Source organism: Nelumbo lutea, chromosome 2 (assembly GCF_056320005.1).
Source record: "Nelumbo lutea isolate HS-2025 chromosome 2, American lotus-T2T, whole genome shotgun sequence".
NCBI classification, from domain to species: domain Eukaryota; kingdom Viridiplantae; phylum Streptophyta; class Magnoliopsida; order Proteales; family Nelumbonaceae; genus Nelumbo; species Nelumbo lutea.
In genome coordinates, this window is record NC_142685.1 from 59,785,478 (window position 1) to 59,813,107 (window position 27,630).

The 27,630-nt window shown below is 37.9% G+C and overlaps 1 protein-coding gene across 1 annotated transcript; it reads left to right on the top strand.

Annotated features, from left to right (window-relative positions):
* The first annotated feature begins 1,700 nt into the window (after positions 1–1,700).
* LOC148871021 (Transducin/WD40 repeat-like superfamily protein) lies at positions 1,701–27,367 on the top strand. The gene is made up of 9 exons (XM_088973578.1): positions 1,701–1,978; positions 10,833–10,920; positions 12,487–12,552; positions 12,646–12,735; positions 13,665–13,797; positions 17,144–17,262; positions 24,023–24,090; positions 25,582–25,630; positions 26,144–27,367. The coding sequence occupies exons 2-9, from the start codon at positions 10,864–10,866 to the stop codon at positions 27,167–27,169; spliced, it is 1,608 nt and encodes a 535-aa protein (XP_088829704.1). The 5' UTR covers positions 1,701–1,978; positions 10,833–10,863; the 3' UTR covers positions 27,170–27,367.
* Positions 27,368–27,630: the final 263 nt, after the last annotated feature.

Below are 27,630 nucleotides of genomic sequence, written 5' to 3' on the forward strand. Positions count from 1 at the left end.
ATTAAACATGCACTTTAATGGGTGTGGATAAAGGTTATTGTTCGATGGTGGTGAAGTTTGACTCAGTGCTGGCTATTTTGGCTTTGAATGGAGTTTCTTTTATGATTCCTTGGCCTTGTAGTTTTCTCTTGAATGCATGGTGTGGGGTTTGTTTCTTCTAAGTTGGGTAATGTTGTTTTCTATCATGTTGATAGAGATCTTTAACTTGTAAGCATAGTTTTAAAAACTAACATTGAAATGGAATCACTTTGGCCACTAGTTTCTATGTCAAATGGTCCAATCGTCTGGTCCAAACCTTAGACGGTTTATGGGTCCAAAACCAAACCTAGAGCCATAATCGGTAACCGTTCGGTTTTCGAAATCATGCTTGTATGGCTAATTTTTTTGGAGAACTGTATATTGTTGTCTCCTCTGTGTTTGTTGAACTTAAATAGTAGTAATCTTTGAGCTCGGATTTCCTATAATCATTTTGGTATATGTCGGCGTGCAGTCCCAATTAGATCATTGCATGTCAACATGTGTGAGATTATTAAACGATTAGTTTGTCTTGTTGATTTTTCATGTTTTATTTTTTAAAATTTAAATAAAAAATAAAAAATGTGAATAAAGAAAGTTTAACCATGCAGTTCGTGAGACGAGATAAAACAAGCAAAATTGAAAAAAAAATTATAGATCAAATCCTGACTGAATATAAGTTCGTGGTCTTGAATGACATGAAATATAAGTTTCATTGAATCAATTGTGGGCCGCACTTTAGGATAAAGTAAACAAAATAAATAGGCCCATGGGCGGGCATGATTCGCATTTTACATGGGTCACATATATGTCGTGTCTGCCAGCTTAGCATGGCCCAATTTACACCTCTAGCCCTTTAGGTGACATAGATAGTAGTTAATTGGTCAGATGTTTCAACGGGTCATAAAACAATTGCTGAAACTTCACAGTTTTATATATACTAGATCTGCTATAAGCGTTAATCTTTTTCCATACACGCTTATACATGAAACAATCTTCTTCACTATCGCACTATTAGTCGGAAGTTGTAGTGGCAACCATTGTAGGTAAAACCCGATTTTGGTAAAAAATCATTGAAAAGTCAACAAACTGTTGATCTGGGTGGTCAAACCGTCAACCCGTTCAACGGTTTTTGACCTTTTTTATTTTTAATTTATTTGTTAGAATGGGCCATCTGTTCCAATTGGACGCTTGGACTATCGACCCAGAAATCGGTGGTCAAAACGATTTCGTTTTTGGGTCGTTTTTTAAAACATTGATTGTAGGTAACGTATTTTCTCCTTTCCTTTTGAAATAGGATTTGATGGATGGATAAAATTGACATTTCGTTATTTTTATCGGCCTTAATGACAATGACAATTGTAAAAAAAATTGGGGTATTTTAAGACAATATGAAAACATTAAGGGTAGATTTAGTTAATTTATTAAACCTTAGGAGTACTTTAAGAAATTTATCCAAAAATAAATTAACACCACTAACAATTAATTGACCCGGACGGTCAAACCGTCCAAACCATCACCTGGTCACCTTTCTGGATCCGGTTTAATCAAAACCCCGTTGTTTTGCAAAAAAACCAATGATTGAGTCAACTAACCGTCGACCCAGATGGTCGAACCGGACGACCTGATTAGCGGGTGACGGTTTTTTTACATTACAAATGTTTAATAATTTGAAAATGACCGTCGTGTCCAAACTCCCGCTTAAGCCCGACCCCTCTTTTATTTTACGTTTTGTTTCGTTTAGGGTTTCAAGTTTTCAAACTTTCAGAGAAACAACGAAAGAGAAACAGGGTTCGATTCTTGCGCTTGAGATTTGAGAAGTAGAATTCAAGTTTAAAACAGAGATTTAATGCCGGCGACTCCAGTCCAGTGATTAACGCTGGCGACTGTAATCCGTTTCTGAGTTTTTCACATTAACGTCGGCGGCTGTAAGCAACTAAGCATTGGGTGATTCAAACAGTCCGTAAGTTTCTCATTTAGTTTTGAGTTTTCTTTTTAATTTCTCACTTTCTAGAAATCAAAATATCAAACGATTCAGACATCTGAAACTCTGTAATTAGAAAACTTTAATTTTCGTTTTGGATTTTTGGGTAGACTTTTCTAGAACGATATTCTGGCATTCATTCTAAATTTCTAATATATCTTTTTGTATATTTTCTTTTCATTCATTTTAATATATTTTCTAATTTTTTAAATGGCTACAACTTGTCAACCCTTTTGAAGAGGTAATATTTTTTTTTCATGTAATTTTCTTATTTCTGAAATTCGATTATGAATCTTAATATATATATTTTTTCTTTTCCACCAATTGACAAATGACAAATGCTTTCATATTTCTGTTATGAATATTATGATTATTGATATTTTTTTTATTTTTATAATGATATATTTTTTATTTCCATTAAATCTGAATCTCTTAAATGTTAAGGTATGAAAATATATTTATGTTTTGATTAGTGAATGTTAGATGCTTTGCAATTTTATGATTTTTTTTTCATTTTTATGTATTTTTTGGTTATATATATTGTAAATTGCAGACATTTTTGGCTAATTATACAGGTATCATATATATTACATTTTATTTTTAATTATTTTAATTATGATGTCATGTGTTGTCCCGTTTGACCCGGATGATCAACCCATTCACCTGTGATCCAGAGGCAAAAACGGTTCAGCCTCTTGGTCGGTTTTTAAAACATTGGCAGTAACTATTTGCTTATTAAAAGAGTAAGGTTTGGGAGACTGACCAAATGATGCCCTAGTCATATGATTTGAGACACCTGAATCAATAATCCACATATGTCTAGTTGCTAGCTGAGAAACAGATGTGAGGAGACTAACTAGATAGGTTTATAGCAGAAAAAGTAGAAGAAAAGGCTGATGACATAAGCTGCCGGCCTGCCGTATATTATCCTCAGTTAAAATGCTAGAAGATTCCTCTTTTGAAGCTGAAGTTAAGGATGAAGTACTATCTGATGATTCTGCAACAGTCTAGAAAGCCTTATGTTGATCATTGTTGGAGGACGGGTAGGGCATTTAGTAATGATATGCCCTTCCTGTTGACAATATGTGCAAAAGTTTTTCGTTTTGGGGTGAGAGACAACATGTCTAAGTTCTTTGCATTCATAACACTGAATATTTGAAAAGCCTCCACCCCCTTTGATTTGTTAGCAAGTAACACAAGGCAATAAGGAACATTTCTGGGAAGATGTTTGGTTAGGGGACACTCCTTTTAAAAACAGATTTCCCCTCTATCTACTCCCTTTCACTCAATAAGGAAAGATTAATTTCATCTGTATGGATTTGAAAATTCATGGGGCTTTGGGTTGAGGAGAGGTTTAAGGAATTCTGAATTGGGTTTGGTAGATGATCTTATCTCTCCCTTCTAAATACTATGTTTTTGGATCATTCCTGTTCAGATAGCAAAATATGGTCACCATCCCCTTCTAGGTTCTTTGTGTGTTCCCCCCTTTTCACTGTTTTTTGATGAATAATAATAAGTTTATTGATTCAGAAGCAAATTAGAGTGTGAGTTCATACATCATCCCAATGAGACGCACGAGCTGCAGCCCCTCCTTGAAACTTGCAAGTAAACTAGGAAAGAAAAACAAGAATCACAACTGAGCCCAAAATAATTCTTCTCTATTTACCCCTTGCTTAGCTAACACATCTGACAAGGTATTTGCTGATCTCCCCACCCATTGTACAGTGACCAACATATTCCTTGTCAACCAACTAAATTTCTTCATTTAATTCTTGTATCGCCACATAGCATCTTTAGAAATTTTCAACCAACCCACCACCACTTTGGAATCCCCCTCGATTATTAGGTGTTGTACCCCCAGCTGGTTTGCAAATTGGACCCTTTGTACAACAGCTAAAAGTTCTGCCCTGATGGAATTCCCATATCCCAAGGGACCTGAGTAGAGCAACAAAATCTCTCTCTTCTCATTTCTCAAAGCACCCCCCCTCCGGATAATCTTGGATTACCCATGCTGCTTCCATCAAAGTTCAAATTTATTGAGCCTTCGGGTGGAGGAGACCAACTTGTAATTGATTTGTCCTTTAGAGATGAACACCTTGCTACTGTTGACCAATTTCTCCAAATGCCATTAAAGGAGAATTGATGAAAAATTTCTTAGGTCTTCAGCCAATGTATTGCCCTGTTTAACACACAGTCTTTCAAATCTTGGCTGTTCCTTTCCTTATCTTGAAAAATTCCGAGATTCCTTTCTTCCCAAAGAGTCCAAGTCAAGGCAGCACGATCACATCTCCACATAATTCTCCCTATTTTTGTAGGCCAATAAAAGGTAGAATGGTTGAAGAGCATATGAACTTCTGCTGGTAGACTCCAACTACCCCCAAACAATGAAAGTAGCCAAACCCAAAGGTTTGTAGAAAAGGGACAAGATACTAATAGATGGTAACAATCCTCACCGTGAGCTCTATAGAGGATACACCAATTAGGGGAAATACATAGAAAATGTCTTCTCTTTTGTAGGTTGTCTAAAGTGTTTACTTTCTCATGGAAAAGTTCCTAACAAAAAGCCATAATTTTTTGGGGAACTGGCCTACACCAAATTTCTTTTGATGGAAAGGGTTGGTGAGTAGAAAGTTGAGAGATGGACTTGAAGAAAGAAGCACAAGTGAAGGTTCCATTGGGTCTAGGAGTTCAAACCCTCTTATCTGGCTTGGAGGGATCCAAACAAACCTGATTAAGACAACCTAGCAAAATAGAAAGAGACTCAATTTCAGCATCCCTAAGTCCTCTACGAAACCCAAATTCCCAAGTAGGATCTAAGGGTGTTCCCAAAGGTGAGACAAATTTTGAGACCACCTCTTTTTTGTACAAAGAAATAGAAAAAAGCGAAGGGAACAAATCCTTTAACGGTGAGTCTCTTACCCAAATATCCTCCCAAAAAAGGATAGAGTTGCTAGAACAAACTTCATACCTGATAAAATTGAGGAATTGAGGAAGGGTGTTGTGAATAGCCTTTCAAGGTGCTGCTAGGTTAGCTTGCCTCGATACACCAGCATCCCGTTCATTCTCTAACCTCCCATGAATGCTTCCCACCACCTCATGCCACAATCTCTCTCTTTTCAAAGGCCATCTCCACAACCATTTCCCTAACAGAGCTTGATTCTTTCTAGTTACCCTCTTAATTCCCAAACCCCCCTCTTCTTTACTTCTGCACACAATTTCCCAATTAACCAAGTGATCATTTTTTTCTTGTCCCGGCTCCCATAAGAAGTCTCTCATCAACTTCTCAAGTTTCCTAGCTTCCCTAACTGGTATCCTAAAGATAGGCAAATAATAGGTAGGTAAGTTAGCCATGGTAGCTCTTATTAGGGTAATTCTCCCTCCTAAAGAGATATAGTTCCTCTTCCATTAGACTAATCTCTTCTCAAACTTTTCTAACACTGGGGTCCAAAATCTAATCTCCCTAGGATTTGCCCCTAAAGGAAGCCCTAAATATGACATAGGCCAAGAAGAGGTGGAACACTCAAAATACTCCGCAATAATCTCGACCTCCCCTACCTCCAAATTTATACCTGCTATGCAACTCTTTTCTAGATTTATTCTCAAATTAGAGACACTATCAAATCCTTTTATTAGCTCCTTTAGGTTTGCTACCTTTTCACTAAGACCTCCTTCACAAAAAATCATTAGGTCGTCTGCAAACTGAAGGTGGTTGACGGGGACTTGGTGTCTCCCTTTTCTCCAACCCCTAATGGCATCATCGTTGTCAGCCTCAGTAATGATCCTACCAATCACATCAGCTACTAAGGTAAAAAGGAAGGGTGAAAATGGATCCCCTTGCCTGACACCCCTGCAAGCTGGAAAAAAGTCCCTCATCGTACCATTTACCAGAATAGAGTAGTGATGAGTACTGATACACCCAAAGATCCAACTACACCACTTGTCCCCAAATCCACTATTTCGCATAACTTCTAATAGAAACTCCTAGTCCACCAAATCATAGGCCTTTTCAAGATCCAATTTACAAATGAATCATTTCCTACCAGACCATTTCATTTCCTTCACACACTCATTCACAATTAAGATCTGATTTGTTATTTGTTGCCCTTGAATGAAAGCCCCCTTGGTTTCACTAATGATGGTAGGGAGGATTGTTTTGATCCTCAATGAGAGCACTTTAGCCAGAATTTTATAGATGCTTGTCACTAGACCAATAGGCCTATAATCTTTTGGGTGGTTGGCATCATTCTTCTTAGGTATCAAGGCCAAAAAGGTGGCATTAATTCCAGGGCTTATAGTGTGATTGTCTGCAAATTCCTTAAAGACTTCAGCTAGATCCTCTTTCAATACCTCCCAACAGTTTTGATAAAAAACCCATTGTAAAGCCATCTGGACCCGGAGCCTTGGATCTATCCATTAGGACAACTTTCTTAATCTCTTCTTCTTCGAAATCCCTTTCTAGTCACCTTGCCACTCCTTCATCAATTCTTGGCCAATCCACCATTTCCATGACTGTTCTCTTACTCAAAGGCCTTCTATAAATCGATTTGAAGTGGTCCACAAATTTTCTTGCTATGTCATCTTGGTTGGTAATCACCTCCTCTCCTATCTCTAGCTTGGTGACAAAATTCTTTCTTCGTCTCCCATTTGCCAAACCATGGAAGAATCTAGTGTTCCCATCGCTTTCCTTAATCCACTTGTGTCTAGATTTTTGTCTCCAACTGATTTCTTCCCTCAATAACACTTCTTCCAAATCCTTTTTCAATTGTCTCCTTAACACTCTGTCCTCCTCGGTCAACCCATTGTGAGATTCCTTTACATCCAAATTCTCTTTTTGAGAGATTAGGCCCAATTTTTGCTTCTCAATTCTACCAAACTGATCTCTATTCCACTCTTTTATTTTGGCTCTCAGCCTTTTTAATTTCTTATGTAACTTGATCCCCTTCCATCTTACCCCCCTCTCCTCCTCACCCCACCACTCCTTCACTTTTTTCCCAAAATCTGGATGAGTAAGCCATATATTTTCGAATCTAAAAGGTTTGGGTCCTATAGGAAAAGATTGTTCCTATTTGGATGGGACAGTGATCGAAGGTGACCTTGGGTAACGCCCTAGCAACCAAGTTTTCTAAACTAATCTCCCAGGCAAGGTTAAATAGGAATCTATCCAACTTCGAGCACAAAGGGGTTTCCTGAAGGTTGGACCAAGTGTAACTGTCTTGCAGCAGAGGTATTTCCTTCAGTTCACAATCTTCAATACAACCATTAAATTTCCTCATGCTTGTTGAGATTACCTGTTGGGGATTACTGGTTTCATCAGAGAATCTAATGACGTTAAAATCCTCGCCCAGGCACCAAGGACCATCCCATAGCCCCTTGATTGCATATAGTTCCTCCCACATCTCATTCCTCTCTCTATAGGAATTAGGGCCATAAACATTGGTTAAGACCCATACACACCCATTTTCTACATTCTTGCACTTAATGGAAACTGAGAATCTGCCTATCAATTCTTCCACTACTTCCACCACATCCTCCCTCCGTAGTATTACAATCCCCCCCAAGGCTCCCCAAGAAGGAGACGAGCTCCAACCTAAACCTCTAGACCTCCAAAAACTCTTCACCCATCTCCCATCTAATTCCATCAGTTTGGATTCTTGTAACAACACAATATCAGGTTTTTCCCTTCGGAGTAGGTCTTTGATTGCCCTTCTTTTCCTTGCACTCCCTAACCCTCTTACATTCCAGCTAATAATTTTCATCGATACAAAATAGCAAAGGAACCCAATAAGAGGCCATATTCTCCTCATTTTAGGCCCTTTCTCCTATCCCCTCTACCACTGAATTCTAAATCCTCCTCAATGTCTGAAATTAGCCTTTCCACTTCAGATATTTTTTTCTTATTTGTTCCTCTTTTCCCTCCCTTCCCAATACAACAATCATCAATTTTCTTTTCTCCATCCTTTCCAGCCAATGTTTGAGAAAGAATTTTACCCTTCTCACACTTATTTTGGCTACAACATCTTTCTACGAGTCCTTTCTTTTTATTTTGTTCCTCCATCATTGTACAGATCAACTCCCAAATTCTATCCGCCTCCCCCTTACTACTTCCTTCCAACACCCTCTCTCCTCCTTCCACTATCACCCTCTCTCTTGCAACAGAACCTCCTGGATGGGAAGTTGGGATATCTGTTACAGGCATAACAAACAAGTCAGTACCTAAAACAGAATTGACACCCATACCTGATAGAACGGGGGTAGGACTAGAATCACTGGAAATGACTTGTTGACAGGCGGCAAATGGTTTTAAAGCCTTTCCCCTTTTTGGACAAGGTTGTGAAGTAGACAAGGTGAAAGAATCACTTCCTGGCGACCTACCCACTTGGAAAACCTTTCTCTGTGTTTCCGACACTAGAATACCCGCATCCATCCTCACGGCCGATTCTTGTCTCTCTCCACCAACATCCTGTAATTCATTAGACTCAAGGTCAGCTCCCTCGACGAAGGGAGGAGGAGTTTTCACAGCTTTAGAACCATTTTCTTCCCCATTTCTAGTCTTCCCGCCACCTGCTTCTTTAGTCTCTTCCTCTAAAAACAACAGCTCTGTATGCAAACTTTCTATTTCAAGAAAATCATTGTTGCTTTTCGGAGACAGACTTCCAAGACTTAGCGTTTCGTCTCTATCAGAACTGTCGTTGCTGTTTTGTTCACTCAAACCCATCTGTCTTGTAATGGGCCTTGGGCTCAAGACTATAGGAGCCCAACTTTAAGGCCTTTACTTGAGATGCCTTCTCCGGCCCACCATAAAAGGGATCCACTCGATTGGGCCCTTCTTTTCGTCCCACGTGACCACTTAAAGAGTCACGCCCCCCTCTTTTAATGGTCGAACCAGCAACCTTCCCTGTTTGAGGTTGCTGGTTCAGCCCTCTCCCTTTCGACACTAGAAAATTTTTGTCTGTTTCCCCTGACACCACCTGTGCAAAGGATCTGCCATTTGTCATAACCTTTTCTTGCTTTCTTCAGGTTTGACCTTCCAACTGCCCCAAAGCTTTTTGGGTTCCCAGAATTTGTTGGCCCTTTTTAGTGAAACATCCCTTCCCATTTGAATTACCCAATCTCACAAGTCCATGTAGTGCTTCTTCTTCCTCCTTCTCCCCTCCTACCATACGGGCTCCTTCCACAACCTTGCTTCAATGGAGGAAGCTAACCACACAGAGACAAAGCTCCCCTCTGTTCGTACCTCTACCTTTCGTGGAATTTCTTCTGGCTTCACACCACTTAGCAGGATTGCTACTGAATAGAGATCGCCCTAGAAAGCTCCTTTCAAGATTCCTCCACACAACACAGCTATAGACTCTGCTATTTCTTGTTTCCATAGATGGAGTGGCAAGCCTATTACACGCACCACCACACCATCTTCGACAAAAAAATCCTTGGAGTTGGATGTTGGATTCCATTTGAAGACTGTGAATGATCCGAACTCAGCCTGAACATTGATAGCTGATATTTCTAAATCATTCTCTATTGGATCTAGGATGGCTTTACAGTTATCGAAGGGGGTTACTATGAAAATACTCTTCAACTTCAACCTGGTTGCCAGTAAATCATCTACCCTCCTCTAATCATTAACCTTTTTCCTTGGATTGTATCACAAACTTACTATCCCACTCCTCTCTCTCTAGACCTCCCACCATTCTGCAATGGCCTTTTGTTTTTGCCATGACCACTGGCCCTTGTTTTACCCTGCTGTTGCTGAGATATGCATTCTCCTCCCTTATTGGAGGATTTTTTCTCATTTGCTACTCTTTGAGCTAGGAACTCTTTGAGCAACCAGTCAACTTCCCCCCAACCTTGGTTCTGTTTTCCTGCTGGTAGACACACCAGTTGCCTTTGTCCCTTACCAAAAAATTCAGCCAAAGCTATGAAGAACCCCTTTCTATTCCTCTTACATTCAACAACATATCTTCTCCCTTCTAGTGTACTAAAATCCTGCCAGTTTATCTGCTTACCTTTTGAACAGGCTCCAGCTATGAACCCTCTTAGCCACTTGATCACTTCTAATCCTTCCAGCATTATTGTACCCTTTTTCGCTTCCCTTACCTTCAGGCTTACCTTCCCCTTGTTTCTCATCTCTTCGAATAGGAGATTTTTTGTTTTTATCTTCAAGGATCTCCTCCACTGACCTGCCTGCACGAACTCCATCCCATCCCTCTTCACCATTTCTTGTCTTCCAACTTCCTTAATTCATTTTGGTAGCTTAGGCCTATAGCTTTTTGTTAGGATCTAGCATAGGTGATTGTTCCATTTAAATATTTGAGATTGTGTAACTTTTATTATTTTTTATATGAATACAGTTTATGTGAAGGCTTGACTATATCAGACTTGCACCCATCTGTTGTTTGAAAAAATCCCTCAAAGAAACGATTTGTTTTTAGAGGAAAAATTTGTGATTTATTACACTAATTTGCATACTATTTAATTTTTGTCACATATCCCTTTTAACTTTGAATCTTTGATTTTGTTTATTCAATAATTTTAGTTTGCAACTGTGTTACGCAAGAGCCAATAGTGAATGCAGAGCATTAGAAAGTCAGTTAGGTTGTTCTGCTTCTTTTTTTTTTTTTCACTTAACATAGTTTTTCCCCGCAAAATAAACACCGAGGTGATCCAGAGCAGTGGACCTCGCCGGTCACTCCGCGCCTATGTAGTCCATGTAGGATACCAGCTCAATGCATTGCAAAACATACATGGCAGTATGGATATCTGATGCTCTATTGTTATTATTATTATTACTATTTTTGATCGATATCTGATGTTCTATTATCTGAATATACTGCAGTGTTTGCAATCTAAAACGGTGAAGAATCAAGATGGGGGTGGAACAAGAAAATGGGACTTCTGACAAAAATATGCCTCTAGTTGAAGAGGTAAGATATTTTCCTTCATAGTTTTCTGTAAAACTTATTTCTGGTTAGATGGTGGTTCTAAGACCTTTTGTTGGGTTCAAAATTGAAATCCCAAAAGGTTGAGGGCTCAGGGGAACATCATCCAACTTGAACATCTGAATGCAACAAAATGATCCCTTTGTATATACTGGCTAAAATTTTAGGTTGGAGGTGCTGCCCAAAACCCCACATGGACTTATTTGGGCTTTGCCTCAAGGATTTCCTAGGGTTAGGAATTCCAGATGTTTAACATCACACTAGCTACTTGAAGTAACACTGCTAAGAGACAAACAAACACCTTAAAAGTCTCACATACACGGACCATTGAGTGCTTGAAGAACTTTTCTATGATCTGCGTGTGCTTACTTTTACTTCCACATTGAAAATGTGGCTGACCCCATTAAACAGAATGGAATGGTGAAACAGGATTCATGTAGCCGATCCCATATAGTTGGGGATTGGGATAAGGTATGATGATGATATGTTTTATATGTTATATACTTATGTATTTTAATTTGTTCCAATAGTTTTTTTTTAAAATATTTTGGTTTCTTTTTAGGTTCAGGTTTGCATTCTAATTTATTATTGATATTTATATATTTTTTGAAGTTTAAAAAAAGTTGCACCTTTCTTTGAAAAGGTGTGCACCTTGCCTTTTGCTTTTGTACCATCGGTGTTAAAACTTAAAAGGCCCTTGTACTCTTAAACTACTGTTTGTTATACATATCTGTAGTTTGTATATACTTAATTGATATTGCAAATATTTTGATAGAACATATTTTTTTAGTCAACCAGTCAGTGCCTAACCGCATTGCCTAGGAAAGCCAAATGACTGATCATTGCGTCACTGCATTGGCAATAAATTCACATCAGTGCCCCACAGGGGGCACCCCACAATGCTCTACAGCACATCCCGACCGTGTATTGGGAACTTCACCCGATGACAAGTATGGGAGATGTTCCCAATGCACGCTGAGATGTGCATGTGGGGCACTGTGATGATCTCATTGACAATATTGATATTTATTGGTAGAATTAAATCTTGTCGGAAACATGCTAATTTACCATGTAAAAAAACATGTTAAGCCTTTTTAACATGTAATATTGTTACTCGGGAAGTATCCCGTCAATCTAACTAGGGTTCAGAAAGGATCATAATTTGTTGGTCTTCAAAATATAGTTGTGGTAGATGATTCATAAACAGTTGTAAGGTGGTTAAAGAAACCATAATAAAATTCTATTGTTACCTATCTGTGAAAAGGTGGATATTTATTTTCAGCTTGGGTTGATGTAAAAATATGTTCATAAACAGTTATTAGGCAGTGACTAGTTGTAAGGTGGTTAAAGAAACCATAATAAAATTCTATAATTATCTATCTGTTATAAAACATAATAGCTCCTTTAGCAGTGCCTAATAACTTGTTATTGATAAATTTTTTGTACTAACAACTTAAATATGGACCTTTTGTGTAGCTATTGATAAAATTTGTCTGTTTTCTTCTATTTTATACCCAATAATTGAAATTTCCAATAACAATTATTGTTCAGGATATTTCCAATGAGTTGGATTTGAAAGTAAAGAAGTATCTCCGAGGTGATGGTGCTAATTTGGAGGTATGCTATTTCTGATGATACCCATGGTGTTTTCTGTTTCATGGTTACCATATTTGGTATCATTAATACATTGCAATCTCTACATGTTTGTAGGTTTTACAAGATAAGAAGCTGAAAGGTCAACTTGCTGTTAGAGAAAAGTTATATGGGAAATCTGCAAAAGCTGCTGCCAAGGCTGAAAAGGTGCTAGTTGTATATGCTTTTCTTGTTTTTTTATTCCTAAAAGCTTAAGGGTCAAATGGTTATCCCACGTTTTTTTTTGCCTATGTATCCCTTTCCTATTTATGCACCTGGAACTTTTTAGAACCACTATGACAGGTTTCTGTTGATTAGATAACATAGTGATCATTCTACTGCTATGATATAGTCTTTAATAGGAGATATGTGGTATTTCCATAGGGTGGTGATATTCATTTAGTAGAAGGAAATTATTTGGTGTATAGTGGAGTGCAACAACCATGACAAGTGCAATCAAAACAAGTAGTTTTACTATTTTGTTTTTGTAATGGAAACATTACACTTTTGGCTGACTGCAACATATCACTTCAGTAACATATCCCAAGTTTTTCTGTAATTGGTCTCTTTCCCCTCGTGTTTGTGCCCTTTGCCTGAAGAATGGGGAAAATACCTACCATCTCCTTTTACATTGCTCCTATGCTTCATGGGTGTGGCAACATTTCTTTTTTCTAGTTGGAAAGATTGGGTGGCACCTCTTGAAGTGGCAGATTGGTTTAAAGCAGATTAGCAGAGGTGATGAATGGTTCAGCACTAATGCAAAATCTGTTTTGCAAAGCAGTCTTATGGGGACTGGTGTGTGAGAGAAATGCTAGGATATTTGAAGAAAAGCACAAGCAGGTTGAGGTTTTGATTGAACTCACTAGGTGATTTGGTTGAGCCTGAAAAATCTATATTACCAATTAAGAGCACTGCAGTTTGGCTTTCAAGAAAGAGGAAATTTTACTGGTGCCAAAATACAATGCGTAGTATTTACCTTGGCTCAATTTCATTATTTTTGCTAGAACTAGAATGTCTCTTTCATTCTTCTATTTCAACCTTGATATGTTTCTACTATATGAATTATCTTGGAGTTAACTAATTGTGAATATGTTCAGTGGCTTATGCCAAGTGAGGAAGGCTATTTGGAGGCTGAAGGCATAGAGAAGACATGGAGGATCAAACAGGAAGCAATTGTCCGAGAAGTAGATATTTTGAGCTCAAGGAAGGCATTTGATCTAGTCTTACCAGGTTGATGTCAACATTTTCCTTTTATGTGTGCGGCGTATATGCTTCCTGTTAATGAAGGATGACTTGACCATTAAGTAATTTGTTACATTTGTTCATATATTTCCCTTTCATTGCCTCTATTTTTGATGTTAGTGGAATAGATATCTGACTGGGTGAGAACATAGTTTCAAGGTACCAAGTTGAGGCTAGGTGACAGGGGGCGCCTTGTCACCTTGTCACGTGCCTACGCAATGGATTTTTTTTTTTTTTAAGTAAAGACAAATATCCTAGGTTAGTTCCCTAGGTTCCATAGCCATATTTCCTTAATAATTATCCATAATTTTCGTAAGAAAACTATTAACTTCATGTTAAAGTATAGAAAATCAACTTATTCTGCTTCAAAAAAAAAAAAAAGAAAAGAAAATTCAAAAAAATAGGGGCTGAACTCCCATTTTTATTAAAGGAAAGGAAGAAAAGAAAAGGTGGAAGAAGAATGTGTTGATTAGATAAAAATTTTAAGTTCTTCCATACTTATTGGTTCAAGTTTTGAAGTCTTTGAGGGTTCAATACTGCAGTTCGCAATGTCTGTGTTGATTAAGCCCTAGCAAATAAGAAAATAATAAAACGAAACTAGCATATAAACACACAAAATGAATATTTTAGTTTAATTATGTTTATTTTTTGATCAATTTTAATAATGTGTATTTTATAATTATAATTTAAAAAAATTAAGAATAAAAGTATTTTATAACACAATATACAGAACTGCTTGGTGATTAGGTGAGGCCAGCCTCCAAGGGAACCTTGTTGCATGGGCGTTGCCTTGACAACTATGGGTGAGAGTACTCTTAATGTGGAAACTTAGTGGTCTCATATGGAATACGATATTCTATGTATTATTTTTTTAGATAGTAGAGGTATTTTGGCCATTTTATGTGCTATCTGTGAGTCTAGTGTAAAGGTTTGATTTGTCTAGTAAGAGGTCATTAGTCAAGTGATTTAGGATTTATTGAGTTTTCTTGTGATAGTGGTAATTCCGTAATTTTTGTTTTCCCTAGTTCTAGTAGGATTGGCCACCCCCATAGTGTCTACAACTACTCGTAAAGTGCAAAAATGTTGAAGGGATGAGTGATTGGAGTTTATATGAGTTTTCACTTTTCACAGCTTATGCTATGTGTGGTGAGTGATTTTTTTGATAGTAAAATACAAATATTATTAAAAGAAAAAAGAAGATTACAAGAAAGGTGACAAGAAGCCACTTGAGAGAAGATAGCAAAACCCTTCACCCTCACAAAACTGCGTCCAATACTCATCTCAAACCCATCAATACCCACCAAAAACATAAAGAAACCTAATCAAAGGAAAGACTGAACACATCCACCGGGCCCAACTGCACAAACAAAGAGAAATCCACAATCTAAACCTTCACCGTAAACCTGAATCACCAGTCAAGTCTTCGTATGACCTCTTCAAATGCTTGTTTTACAACATTGAAAATCTTAATGATTCAAGGCTGGACCTTGAGATTTTTTTTTTTTGATAAATGAGTGAAATTTTATTAAACCAGCAAATAAGAATTACAGGCAACCTTTGGAAAGGCACGAGATGCGACCCTTCCTTTAAATCTAATTACAGAATTATAAGTACAAAAGAAATTACACTGAACCCCAAAATAAAGTATCCCGGGAAACCCCTTGTTTTGCAAGTGAATCAGCCAATGAGTTTGTTGATCTGCTTACCCACTGAACTCTGATTGTCATATTCCTTGTTAACCATTTAACCTTTTTGAGAAGATCTCTAAAACCCCAAATCACAGTGTATCGATCCTTTAGCCAACCCACTATCACCTGGGAGTCTCCATCAATAATCAGATGTTGTATGCCTAGCTGATTTGCAAGCTGGATTCCTTGTACAGCAGCTAGTAATTCGGCCCTTAAAGAGTCTCCCACACCCGCAGGATCTGAGTACAAAGATATCACGTTACTATCTTTGTTTCTGAGCACTTCTCCTATGCCTGAAGGTCCTGGATTTCATCGGCTACTTCCATCAAAGTTCAGCTTGATAAACTCCCCCCCTGATGGCATCCGTTCAACCCCATGTCTGTCATTCCTGGTGGAAATATTAGCCACTGCTAACCAACTTCTCCATTGGCTGGACCTTGAGATTTTGTGAACCAAGATCAATACCATGTGAAATGTTTGAATAGGAGGGGTGCAAGTCAGGTATCTGATTCAAAGAATATACACTGTATAATGCTTGGGTTGGGTTGGGTTCATTCAAATTTCAAAAAATTTCCAACCTGAGCTCACCCAGGTTGCACCCCTATTGAATAGAAAAGCAGGGTAAGTTCTGCTAGAGTAGATTATGCACAATTCCTTAATGACTTGCACCTGAGTCTGAATTTTAGATCTTTTTAATCCTTTGTGTTCTAAGTTTTTAACCTACCCCGATTCTTGACTTTCAAGTGCTTCTTCTTTACTATTTTGTTATTTTTTGATCTGTGTTGTAATGAGAATACACAAAAGCAATGTCAAAGGAAAAAATATCATGATGAGCCCCCTGACAACTCCCAAGTAGACCAAAATCTGATCCAAATGATTCCCTCTGAAAATTTTCAAATTCTGATAGCACCAATATCCAGTCCAAGATAGCATTTCCTAATACTGAACAAAATCTTTCACTGTCTCCTTTATTTCCCAGAAGAGATGTGGTTTTGAGCCCTGCTATTGACTCCCACCATCTTTGGAGAATAGTTATTAGATTGTTGCTGAAAATTGCTGTACTGTGCCTGTGAAAAAATGAATTACGGCCCCTATGGGGGGCTCAAGGCATGTTATTCAATACCAAAAAAATATTGTGTTTTATTCATTATCGTTGTCATCTGTTTTTTTTTTACCTTCCCTGAATATTGGAGGTCTCATATACTTTGAGGCTGTATTTGGATTGTGGATTGGGTTGAAGTGGAATTGCAGGTTGGTAATATGGAGTTATTAACACCTTCACTATGCATTCCAGAATTTTCTAAAGTGGAGGAAAATACCATTGAAATCTGCTAATTTCAGTTTCCATTCCACTCAAAGACAAAGGTGGAATGTGGAAAATACTAAACTTAGCAATGCTTTTTCCTTTCCACATTTTCCATTTCTGCCCAAACCAAACACAGCCTTTGAGTTTTCTGTTTCTTTTGTATATAAGGAGAATGATTTTTTTTTGATAAATCAGAATAATTTATTTTTAACTATGAAGTTGTTATTATTTAATAAGGTTTTTGATATTCTAAATCTATTTAGTTATTCTCTCCCATTTAAAATTGTATTAAAAATTTGAATTTATATACATCGCTTTTTTTGGGGTTTATGATGTGCAGAACTTGGTCCATACACACTGGACTATACTTTGAGTGGCCGCTACATGGCTGTTGCAGGACGGAAAGGTCATCTGGCAATCATGGACATGAAAAATTTGGCCCTAATAAAAGAATTCCAGGTTTGATCTCTTCCTGTAAAGTTGAGTAAATACCTTGGTAATATAGGTAAAAGTGTACAGCTCCTGAACCCCTTCCAATTTGGAAAGAGCTGTGGAAACACAGTGGTTGATCCGACATAAAATCATGCAATATGGAAAACAATACAGAGATTCACCATCGATAGTAGTTTGCCCAAAAGAGTTATATAATGCTTATAGTAACTATGGTTGATACCTTTCGCTTATGATATCCAGATATAGATACATTTATGCACATGCCTAGCCTACTGGTATATACTGGTCTTCTAGATGTATTCTATAGCATCAGCATTTTTTTTTTCAATTTTTGATGAAACAGAAGATATTTCATTGAAAGAAGCCACCATACTGCCCAAAAAGACAGGTGGTGTGGGCATCCCCATTCTGAAACAGAAAACAGAAGAGACAACATACAGCTTTTACAAATTACAGCCTGACCCTGGGCACCCCCATTCTGAAACTTCTCTCCAACCCCACCTCTAGCCAAAGAATCTGCCAACATGTTAGCACTCCTAGGCTCCCAATTGAATGAGAAGAGTTCAAAGAAGCACCTAGGGAGTGAGACAGCCTCACCCATGGCCTGAATTCCTAAGAGCTCTGATCTTGCATATGCTTAGTCAATTCTTCTATGAGTAGCACAAACAAACATGGGCCAAATGTTGAGCCTTGGTGAAGCCCCTATTGTAATTCGAATTTTTGGTACCTTCTCCCACGAGTGTTCTAACACTAGGATTTTACAAATCAATGATAGAAAACAAGAACAAGGAAAAAAAATATTAGATGAAGAAGTTGGGCCTCATTGGGTGTGATGGGAAACAATAGTGGCAATCTATCATCTTCTCCATAAGAACTGCAATGGTGTGGAGATCGAAAAAGCCTAGGTAAACAGAAATCTTTGAAGCAAATTTTCCAGTGGGTTCTAGACGTCTAGTCGCTAAATCCAAAGAAGGGACCAGGGTAGAATGGGTCCAATGGGAGAAGATCGCCCAAATCCAAGATTTTCTACGGTTAGGAGGGAGGAGATTTTAGAGAGGACAATGGATGGGTAAACAGAAATTCCTCAGACGACCACTTTGAACCAGGGTCGGAGACAGAGCGACAGCTTGGGGGAGGATACAGAGGAAAAAGAGGAGGTGGAAGACACGTTTAGTACATCCATTCTATCCTCTGAGGAACATGAAGATGTTACCTCTGTTCTAAGATCTTCTGCTGAGTGTGGACTGTTAAATGAAGCCGAGTGCATCTTGGATGATAAGGGGGAAAACTGAACATTGGATAGAGGATTATCAAGTCAGAATTTGAGCAATGGGCAGGGTACCTGTGAGAAGTTAGTGCTTGATCACCAAACTTCACAGAAGGACACTACAGGCGGGGATGAACGACAGAGCAATGGAAGTAATTTTGAGTGTAAATTGATTTTAGGAAGCTACTTGCAAAACTCTATTCTGGAGATGAATTGTGAAACCTAGCCAGTTGAGCCTCTCTCAAACTCAGATCCAGGTACATTTGTGATTTTGGGTTTTGGTACTAATCCTTTCTCTATTCCTGATGTTTGTCTCTCAGATTCCCGAACTGCTTCCCTGTCGCTTGCCCATGGGCTGGAAGTCGATAGAGAAGGTGGTGTAGCTGAGACACAGGAGGGAGAGGAGGGAGGGGAGAGAGTGTGGAACCTCATAGTTGAAGAGATCAATGAGGTGACAAGAGCTGAATTAGAGAAGGAGAAGGAAAATGGGAGGAAGGAAAGTGGGAATAAAGTAGCTGGAGATGGGGTGGAGTCTGGAAAGATGAGTGAAGGGCCTAGAGAAGAGGAAAAAGAGAAGTTTGAAAAAGAAGGAAAAGAAGAATCATTGGCTGAATTTGTAGTAAAGTTAGGCTGTAAAATAAAAAAAAAAAACAAATGACTTGAAAGCGTACTTGAAGAATAAAAAGAGGAAGGGAAGATGAGAAAAAGATAGTTAAGTGAACCCGAGAGGTTGAAGTTGGATCTGGAGGGGGACAAAGAATTCAGTGAAAGAAAGGGTAGGGGAAGGAAAGGGGGAAGGTAGTAGTAGAAGGATCAGGGGGTAGGGGGTATGTTAAGTTGGAGAAATGAAGATAGTGAGAGGCTTGATAAATGTAAGAAAGAGAGATTTAATAAAGGGGGTCCTAAGAAAAGAAAACCCAGATATACTACTAATTTAGGAGTTTAAGATCATGACCTTTGACAATGGGTGAGATAAAAGTGTGTGGAGAGCAAATGGTCTTAGCTGGGCACATAGTTTTCAAGGCATCTAGGCGATTCTGGTTGACACTGGGGTGCCTAGTCGCCTAGCCGCCCACCCATTGTCAAAGGTCCTGAGCTTAGACTGCTAAGTTAGTAGTATACCTGGGTTTTCTTTTCTTAGGAGTTTTCTAGGCGCCTAGGCGATAAAGATTTTATAATATAAAAACTGACTTTTGGCTAGTTTCCTAGTTTTATATACCATTCAGCATGTATGTTAATTGAAAAAATAGCAATTCTCTTTATTAAGAACATTAAATTTCCTCTAAAAATGTGGCAAATCATCACATCTAAAAGATAAAAGTCTTTTACATATATTAATTTCATTATGTTAAAAAATAATACTACTATAATAAGTATTTAATAGAGCAAATTCATATTAATTAGCAGATAAAGAGGGTTATTAACTTTATATGATAAACATTCAAGATGGAAAGTAAGATAGAAAAAAAAACAATGATGTGGTTTCTGTTTTATTTAATTAGAGAGAGAATAGAAAAAAAGAACTTTATTATTCTATTCTTTCTCTCTTTCTTTTTCTTTTCTCAAAACCCTTTGGTCTTTTAAATTTCAATAGTAAAACATTAAAACAAAGTATAATCGATGTATAGCATATAATAAAATGTATTAACACATACCTTAATAACATACAGCAATACAAATGATATTATAAAAGGCACCACCTTGTCATTTTTGTTGCCTCGGTGGACGTCTAGTTGCTAAAAGTCAAGGCGTTTGGGCAAGCGCCTAGTCACCTAGGCGACACCTTGACAACTATGGATGGGCAATGAGCCCCTCTTGGGGATCCTTGGGAGGGATAGTAACATTGTGGAAGGATGAGGTTGTGGAGGGAGTGGAAGAATTAGTTGGATGATTTCAGTTTTTGTCAAATTCAAACTTGTGGCTGATGTGTTTGAATGGGTCTTGACTAATGTTTATGGCCCTAATGGCCACAAGCAGAGGAACGAGTTGTGGGAAAAAGTGGGAGATATTAGAGGGCTGTGGGAAGGTCCTTGGTGTATAGGAGGGGACATGTAATTAAATTCACTGAGGTGTGTAATAATGTGCAGTAGAGAAATACCTCAAGTATGGGAAAATTCAATGAGTTTATCAATACTTTTGTGCACAAGGAACTGAATCTGTTACATTATAGTTTCACCTAGTCTAATCTCCAAGTTGTTAAAAATTAGATAGATTTCTTTTAACTGCTGATTGGGAAGAACATTGGGGAGATTTGGTGTCAAGGACATTTCCTAGAGTCACCTCTAATCATTGGCCAATATTGATAAGTAAGTTTGAGTTTGGAAATAGAGGACCTACCCCTTTCAAATTTGAGAATATGTGGCTGTACCACTTAGACTTTAAGAAGTGGTTAGGAAGTAACCCAAGGGTCAATTGGGAAGGTATGAAATTCCATTGGAAGTGAAAAGAGTTGAAAATTTTAATCAAGGAATGGAATATTCTTCATTTTGGGAGGTTAGAAGAAAGAAAACATCAGATGATTAACTAGATTGAGGAATTAGATGCAAAGGAAGAATTGGGTTCTTTTAGGGAAGGGATGAATAGTTGGGTTGGGGCTGGTTCTTGCTGTTCCTAACTGATTCAGACCCAATTTGATTATATAGTTACAAATCTATAAAGGCTTCCTAGTTTTCTTGTAATATTTGTTAGGTTTCATGTCCAAAAGAGTAAATTCCATAGGTAGTATTATGGTTATATTATAAAAAGTTTTTAAGTTATTATTTTAGGTAATTATAGATCTCAAGTAGTTAGACTTTATTGTCCCGATTCATAATTGGGATGGTTCTAGGGTCTATCATATGGAAGCGATCATCTCCCAGCTTATTATGTGGTCTTTCCTAGTCTCTCCTGGCTCCGAAAGGAAAACCCCCATAATTTTTCCAATTTCTTTTCTTCCCTTGGTGGAATCTTAAAAATGGAGAGGAAGTAGTTGGGTAGGTTAGCCAAAGTTGATCTTATCAGAGTAATCCTACCTCCCAAAGAGAGAAACTTCTCTTCCAAGCGGCCAATCTCTTTTTACATCTTTCTATAGCTGGGTTCCAAAATTGCTTTCCTTAGGGTTTGCATCTAGAGGTAGCCCTAGATAGGTAAAAGGCCACATGGTGATATGATATTCTAAGCAATTCACTACCAAATCTTGGACATTCTCCTCCATATTAATCCCTGTTATGCAACTCTTATCTATGTTGATTTTCAGATTTGATACTTTTTAAAACTTCTTAATCAGATCTTTCAATCTTGTCAGCCTCTTAACGTCTCATCCATCACAGAATATTATGATATTGTTTGCAAATTGGAGTTGATTAATTGGAACATTGTCTCTACTCACTCTCCAACCCCTGAAATCATATTCCCTATCTGCCTTGGATAGGAGTCTACTAAAGACACCACACTAAAGTAGAATGGAAAGGTGAGAGGGGATCACCTTGCCTTAACCCTCTACAAGCTGGGAAGATGTCTTTAACCACACCATTGACAAGGACAGAGAAATGACAAGACCGTAGACAACCAAACATCCAATTGCACCATCCGTCCCCAAACCCCCATTGTTGCAATGCTTCCAACAGAAATTTCCAGTCTACCATGTTGTAGGCCTTTTCCCAGTCCAATTTGCACACAAATCCTTCCTTTCTAGATGTCTTTATTTCCTCTCACATTCATTAGCTAGCAGGATTTGATCAATTATTTGTCTTCCTTGAGCAAATGCTCCTTGAAACTATCTAATGAGAGGGGAGTATTGCTTTTATCCTCAATGGTAGGACCTTAGCAATTATCTTGTAGACGCTAGTCACTAGACTAATGGGTCAAGGGTCAAAGTATCGATACGTATCGGTAGGGGGTAAATGGATCGAATTCGAATCGGATCAGGCAATATCTGAATCCGAATCCGATTAGAAAATCTGATATCCAAATTTGATTCAATATCCGACGGATATTGAAAATTAATACCCGAATGCGAATCCGATTACATATTCGAATATTTGATTCAATTCAATTCGAATTCGATTAATTAATTATTTTAGATAATTAGTAAATATATAAAATAAATATTTTATTGATATAAAATATATAAATATATAAATTATTTATATAGCTTAATTATTATATATAAATATATAAGATATTTTATATATTATATATAAGAATTAAATAATTGGTCGAATTCGAATATTTATCGAATCGAATCAGGTCATATCCGAATTTGAATCCGATTAACTATTCGGTAAGAATAGGATATCCGAATTTGACCGATTAGACATTCGAATTATTCGAATTCAATTCGATTATGTCGAATATCAAATTCAAAATCGAATTTTCGAATACCGTTGACACCCCTACATATCGGCCGATACGTATCATTCCGGGACCTCTCCGATACGCCCCTACAGTGGGTGTATCGGGGGTCTGACTGGTTCAGGGGGTGAAGGAGCCCTAAACCGGCCCCCCTGAACCAGTTTTGAAAAAAACAAATAAAAAAAGTAAAAAAAAAAAGGTATTGATATTTTGAACCTTGTAATGGGTTGGAAGTGGCTAGCGTCAAGTAATTTTTTTTGGAAGAATCTGAAGTTTCTGGCTTTTTTGTTGTACCAGTTATGTACCCTAATTTCTCTCTTCCACCAGTGGCCATATGAGCAGATTGGGCCCATTCAAGGTATTTGTTCCATCAAGCTTAACTATGGTGATTTGGGCTCGGTTCTAGAATCTTCCAGAGATATGCTTACCTCTCCCTTGACTTGTGCTCGGTTCTAGAATCTTCCATTGATTTCAATCACGCCAAACTACAAAAAACAGTAAACAGAGAAAGCCAATCAACTAAAAAAAAATGTATTATAGCTCCTAAAGCCACAAAACATGAAACAAGGCTCTGGGAAAACAAGGGGTCCTAGGTCGATCTCACTACAGCCACAAAGATCCAACTGTGCGGTAGCTTCTCGGTTCTCCTAACCTTTTTTTCTTAATTGTGGTGTTACAAATTATGTGTTTGTAACATGATGTGAAATTCTTTAATGCACTAGCATGATGTAAATCTCTGCCTTTCTTGTTTTCCATATTTGCAAGCTTATAAATTGCACTTGTAATTTTTCTTTATTTTCAAATTTATCTGTTGGTTGGTGGGGAGAGAAGATCAGTGTGTCCTCAAAAAAGATTTATCTAGATCCTCATAAATTTGTGAAGATAAAATAAATTGAGCAAAAATGGAAATTTTCTTATTCTTTGAGGGCACTGCTTATTACATCTTTGTTATTCTTTTAATTTGCCTTCGGCTATGATATTGGAAAGACATGATCTGGAAAAACTTGTAACCAATCAACTAGTATCATCATAAAAGTGGTAATCAATGAGAAATTCATGGTGGTTTTGATTGGTCGAAGCTCTTCCAGTATCATGTTTTTCTGGCAGCATAGATTTTATCAAACAACTTCGACACAGAAGCTTACAGTTTCTTGTCCTTGTACTCAGGTTAGGGAAACAGTACGTGATGTTGTGTTCTTGCACAATGAGCTATATTTTGCAGTGGCCCAGAAAAAGTAAGATGTCCTATTGCTAATAGTGGACAAATGTTTTACATTATTTGGCTAAGCATTATCTTTCATATGTAACACTCAAGAGGCTATATGCATGTCAACTGAATATCAATACATATTTGGCCTCCATTCAGCAGGGTTTTTACTTAACATGTGAGGGATCTGACCCAAATTTTTGAAGTAGAAGTGTTTAAACAATGTGATTGTTATTGTTCACTATAATCCATTCTGGCACTCAAGGTATAGTGTATGGCCTTGTTGAAAACTTATGAATCTTGTTCCAAACTGAAAACAGGTCCATAAACATCGCCATGGATTGGTAATACACTTGGGCCATGGAGATACAGACACAATATCAGGGAAGTAAAACTTTTGGCTGGTAGACTCGATGCATCTTTCAATTGGGTATTCTGGCAGATGACTCAGATCAGTCAATTCTGTAGCTGAAAAGCTGGCAAGGGAGTCAGCTGTACTTAGCTGCTGTGGGGGGCTTAATCTTGTAATCCATTAAGCAATTTTCCTTAAGATGGGGAGTTAAATGAAGGGAGAGGAGCCAAAGGGCCTTGATTATATTATATTTCTTGACCAATCTGAGTCACAGGCACTACTACTCTATCATGTATCATTCATTCTATTCTCAAGCATGAATAAAACCACTTGACCTCTTGCCAATCAAGGAGAAAAAAAGCAATGCCATGGATTGGACATGGACAGTTACAGTGTCCTCTGCAATCTGCATCTTGGGAAGATGCACCAACATTAGGTAGCGACTATCTTGATTCAGATTAATATAAATTCTTACAAGTAGTTGGAAGTTTCCTGTAACCATCTTAGTGCTTTGCATAATCTTCATAGATGTCAGTCATGAAAGAATGCACATTTTGACTTTGTTGTTATATGTATATATTTCACAGAAGGTACATTGTTGCTGTTTTTGAGCATGCATCTTTTGGGATGTTAAAATGGGTCCTGAACCATTACAAAACATGTTAGTATCTACAAATGTTAAAACATTCCCTTTTTTTCCTTTATCCATTTTGATACTTGCCTCAGTGCAACACCACTAGGGATGTTTCGTGGTAGAACAATTTGGAAAACCCTTATTAACTCTCTAGCAGGAAAGGCCATACAGGTTAATCAATCTCACATCAACTGCAGAATGGCACTTTTCCTCTTGGTTCCCTGTACCTTTTTTTATTCTCTGAAGATCTCATTTTTATCCAAGTTGGTTAGTAATGATTACATATTTTCAACTGGTTACGAATTTAGATGAGAGGAAGATAATCTTTTGGTGAATATGTGATTGGCTTGTTTTACAGCTAGAGAGTGGGAAAGTTGTTCCAATTTAATCTGTTATATATACTTCATGTACTAAGCAAACAGTAGAGCATATTCCATTACCTTCATTATTGATGGCATTGTTTATCACTTTGTAAATCAGGGCAATGGCTATCACTATCTATATGTTTTAACTGGTACTCTTTTCTTTGACAGGTATCCATATATATATGACAGAAATGGTATAGAATTGCACTGTCTTAAGGTTAGCATTCTGCCGCCAAATAAATTGCGTTGAGTCCTTTTGGGCATTGTAGAGGTTCATTTAGTCTTGTGTCCCAAAGTCTCTCCATAATCTAGTTAAATGGGTTATGTACCAAAAAAAAATCTAGTTAAATGGGTTAGTTGTCAGACAAGCAGATCTTTTCTTTTCTTTTCTTTGTTGTGTTGCATCCATGTGGTAAATGTAGTTGATCTTCCTGGCACATATAGTATACATGGCATACCCGTATACCTTAGTCATCCTTTGAAAAGAAAGTGGGCCATCAAACAATTAGGCAATCGTAGTACTATTTCTCATTTTATGCTAGTAATGGTTAATCACTGTTTCATGGGTTGTGAGGATTGGCTGAATCTGTTTTATCTTTCCTAGGATTTTGGGGTTATCTGACATATGTAAACGAGCCATGGTAGTTCTCGAAGGATTTTTTTTTCCCTGGATGTCTCAATTGTTGCTGCAAATGTATGATTAGGACCTAACATTCCAAATGTCTTTCAGGAACATGGTGCAGCAGTAAAGCTCCAATTTCTGAAAAACCATTTCCTTTTGGCATCTATAAACAAATTTGGGCAGCTTCATTATCAGGATGTTACTACAGGGCAGATGGTGGGCAATTATAGGACTGGTCTTGGTCGTTGCCATGTAATGCAGGTTAATCCCTTCAATGCAGTGACGGGTCTGGGTCATTCTGGTGGCAAGGTAACCATGTGGAAGCCCACCAGTTCTGCTCCCCTTGTCAAGATGCTCTGTCATCATGGTCCCATCTCAGCAATTGCATTCCACCCTGGAGGTAATCTTATGGCTACGGCAGGCATGGAGAGGAAGATCAAGCTGTGGGATTTGAGGAAATTTGAGGTTCTTCACACCTATCCCGGCCATGCAAAGACCATGAATTTTAGTCAGAAGGGACTGCTTGCTATTGGAAATGGTTCCTTTGTTCAGATATGGAAAGATAACTCTGGAGCTCAGGATTATGGGCAATACATGAACCACTCAATGGTGAAAGGTTATCAGGTTGGGGATGTGTTGTTCCGACCTTACGAGGATATTTTGGGTCTTGGGCACTCCAATGGTGTATCTTCTATTCTTGTCCCAGGATCTGGGGAGCCAAACTTTGATTCTTGGGTGGCAAATCCATATGAAACACCTAAACAGCGTGGAGAGAAGGAGGTGCACTCTCTTCTTGATAAGCTTCCACCTGAAACAATCATGCTGGACCCCTCAAAGATAGGTACTGTGAGACCATCGAGGAAGAAAGAAAAGCCAACATCGCAGGAGAGAGAAGCTGAGATGGAAGCTGCCATTGCTGCTGTTAAGAGCCTTCCCATGAAGAAGAAAACGAAGGGCAGAAACAAACCAAGTAAAAGGGAGAAGAAGAAGCAGGAGGGTATTGTAAGAGCCAAGAGGCCTTTCTTGGAACAGGCAATGAAGGTAGAACAGCAACCATCAAAGAAGCAGAGAATAAGTGAGGAAGCTGAGCTCCCAAAGTCTCTGCAGCGCTTTGCTCGCAAGAAGTCCATGTAACGCTAATATATACAATCAACAAGTGTTTTTATTTTTTTATTTTTTTCCTTTTCCTTTTCCTTTTTCTTTTATTTTTTTATTTTTTTTTTTTGGTGTGTGGGTGTGTGGGGGGGTTGAGAGAAGAAATTCCGGCTTACTTAGAAGAATGTCTTGCGAAATTTTGAGTTATTCTCTTTATAGTTATTTTCTAATTTAAAAGCAGTTTTGTCTTGTTTTGATGTGGTAAACATAAAGCTTCACTCCATTTGGATGGAGTCCACTCACAGTGAGTTTTACATCGATAATTGATCTAATCACAGCATCGATAAAATTGTATATCAATAATCACACTTTTCAAAGATACAATAGTTCACTTATTTAAACTGATTGATGTTAAATTCAATCGATGTACTTTTACGTCGACACGGAAAACAAGGACAGCCTTAACCTACCTCTCTCTCTCTCTCTCTCCAAACCCTTCT

Bases quoted from the DNA above. Each gene is read 5' to 3' on its own strand.
- LOC148871021 (XM_088973578.1), top strand. From the start codon at position 10,864: ATGGGGGTGGAACAAGAAAATGGGACTTCTGACAAAAATATGCCTCTA. The intron at 10,921-12,486 runs GTAAGATATTTT...ATTATTGTTCAG, and splicing joins ATATGCCTCTAGTTGAAGAG to GATATTTCCAATGAGTTGGA. The intron at 13,798-17,143 runs GTTGATGTCAAC...TATGATGTGCAG, and splicing joins ATTTGATCTAGTCTTACCAG to AACTTGGTCCATACACACTG.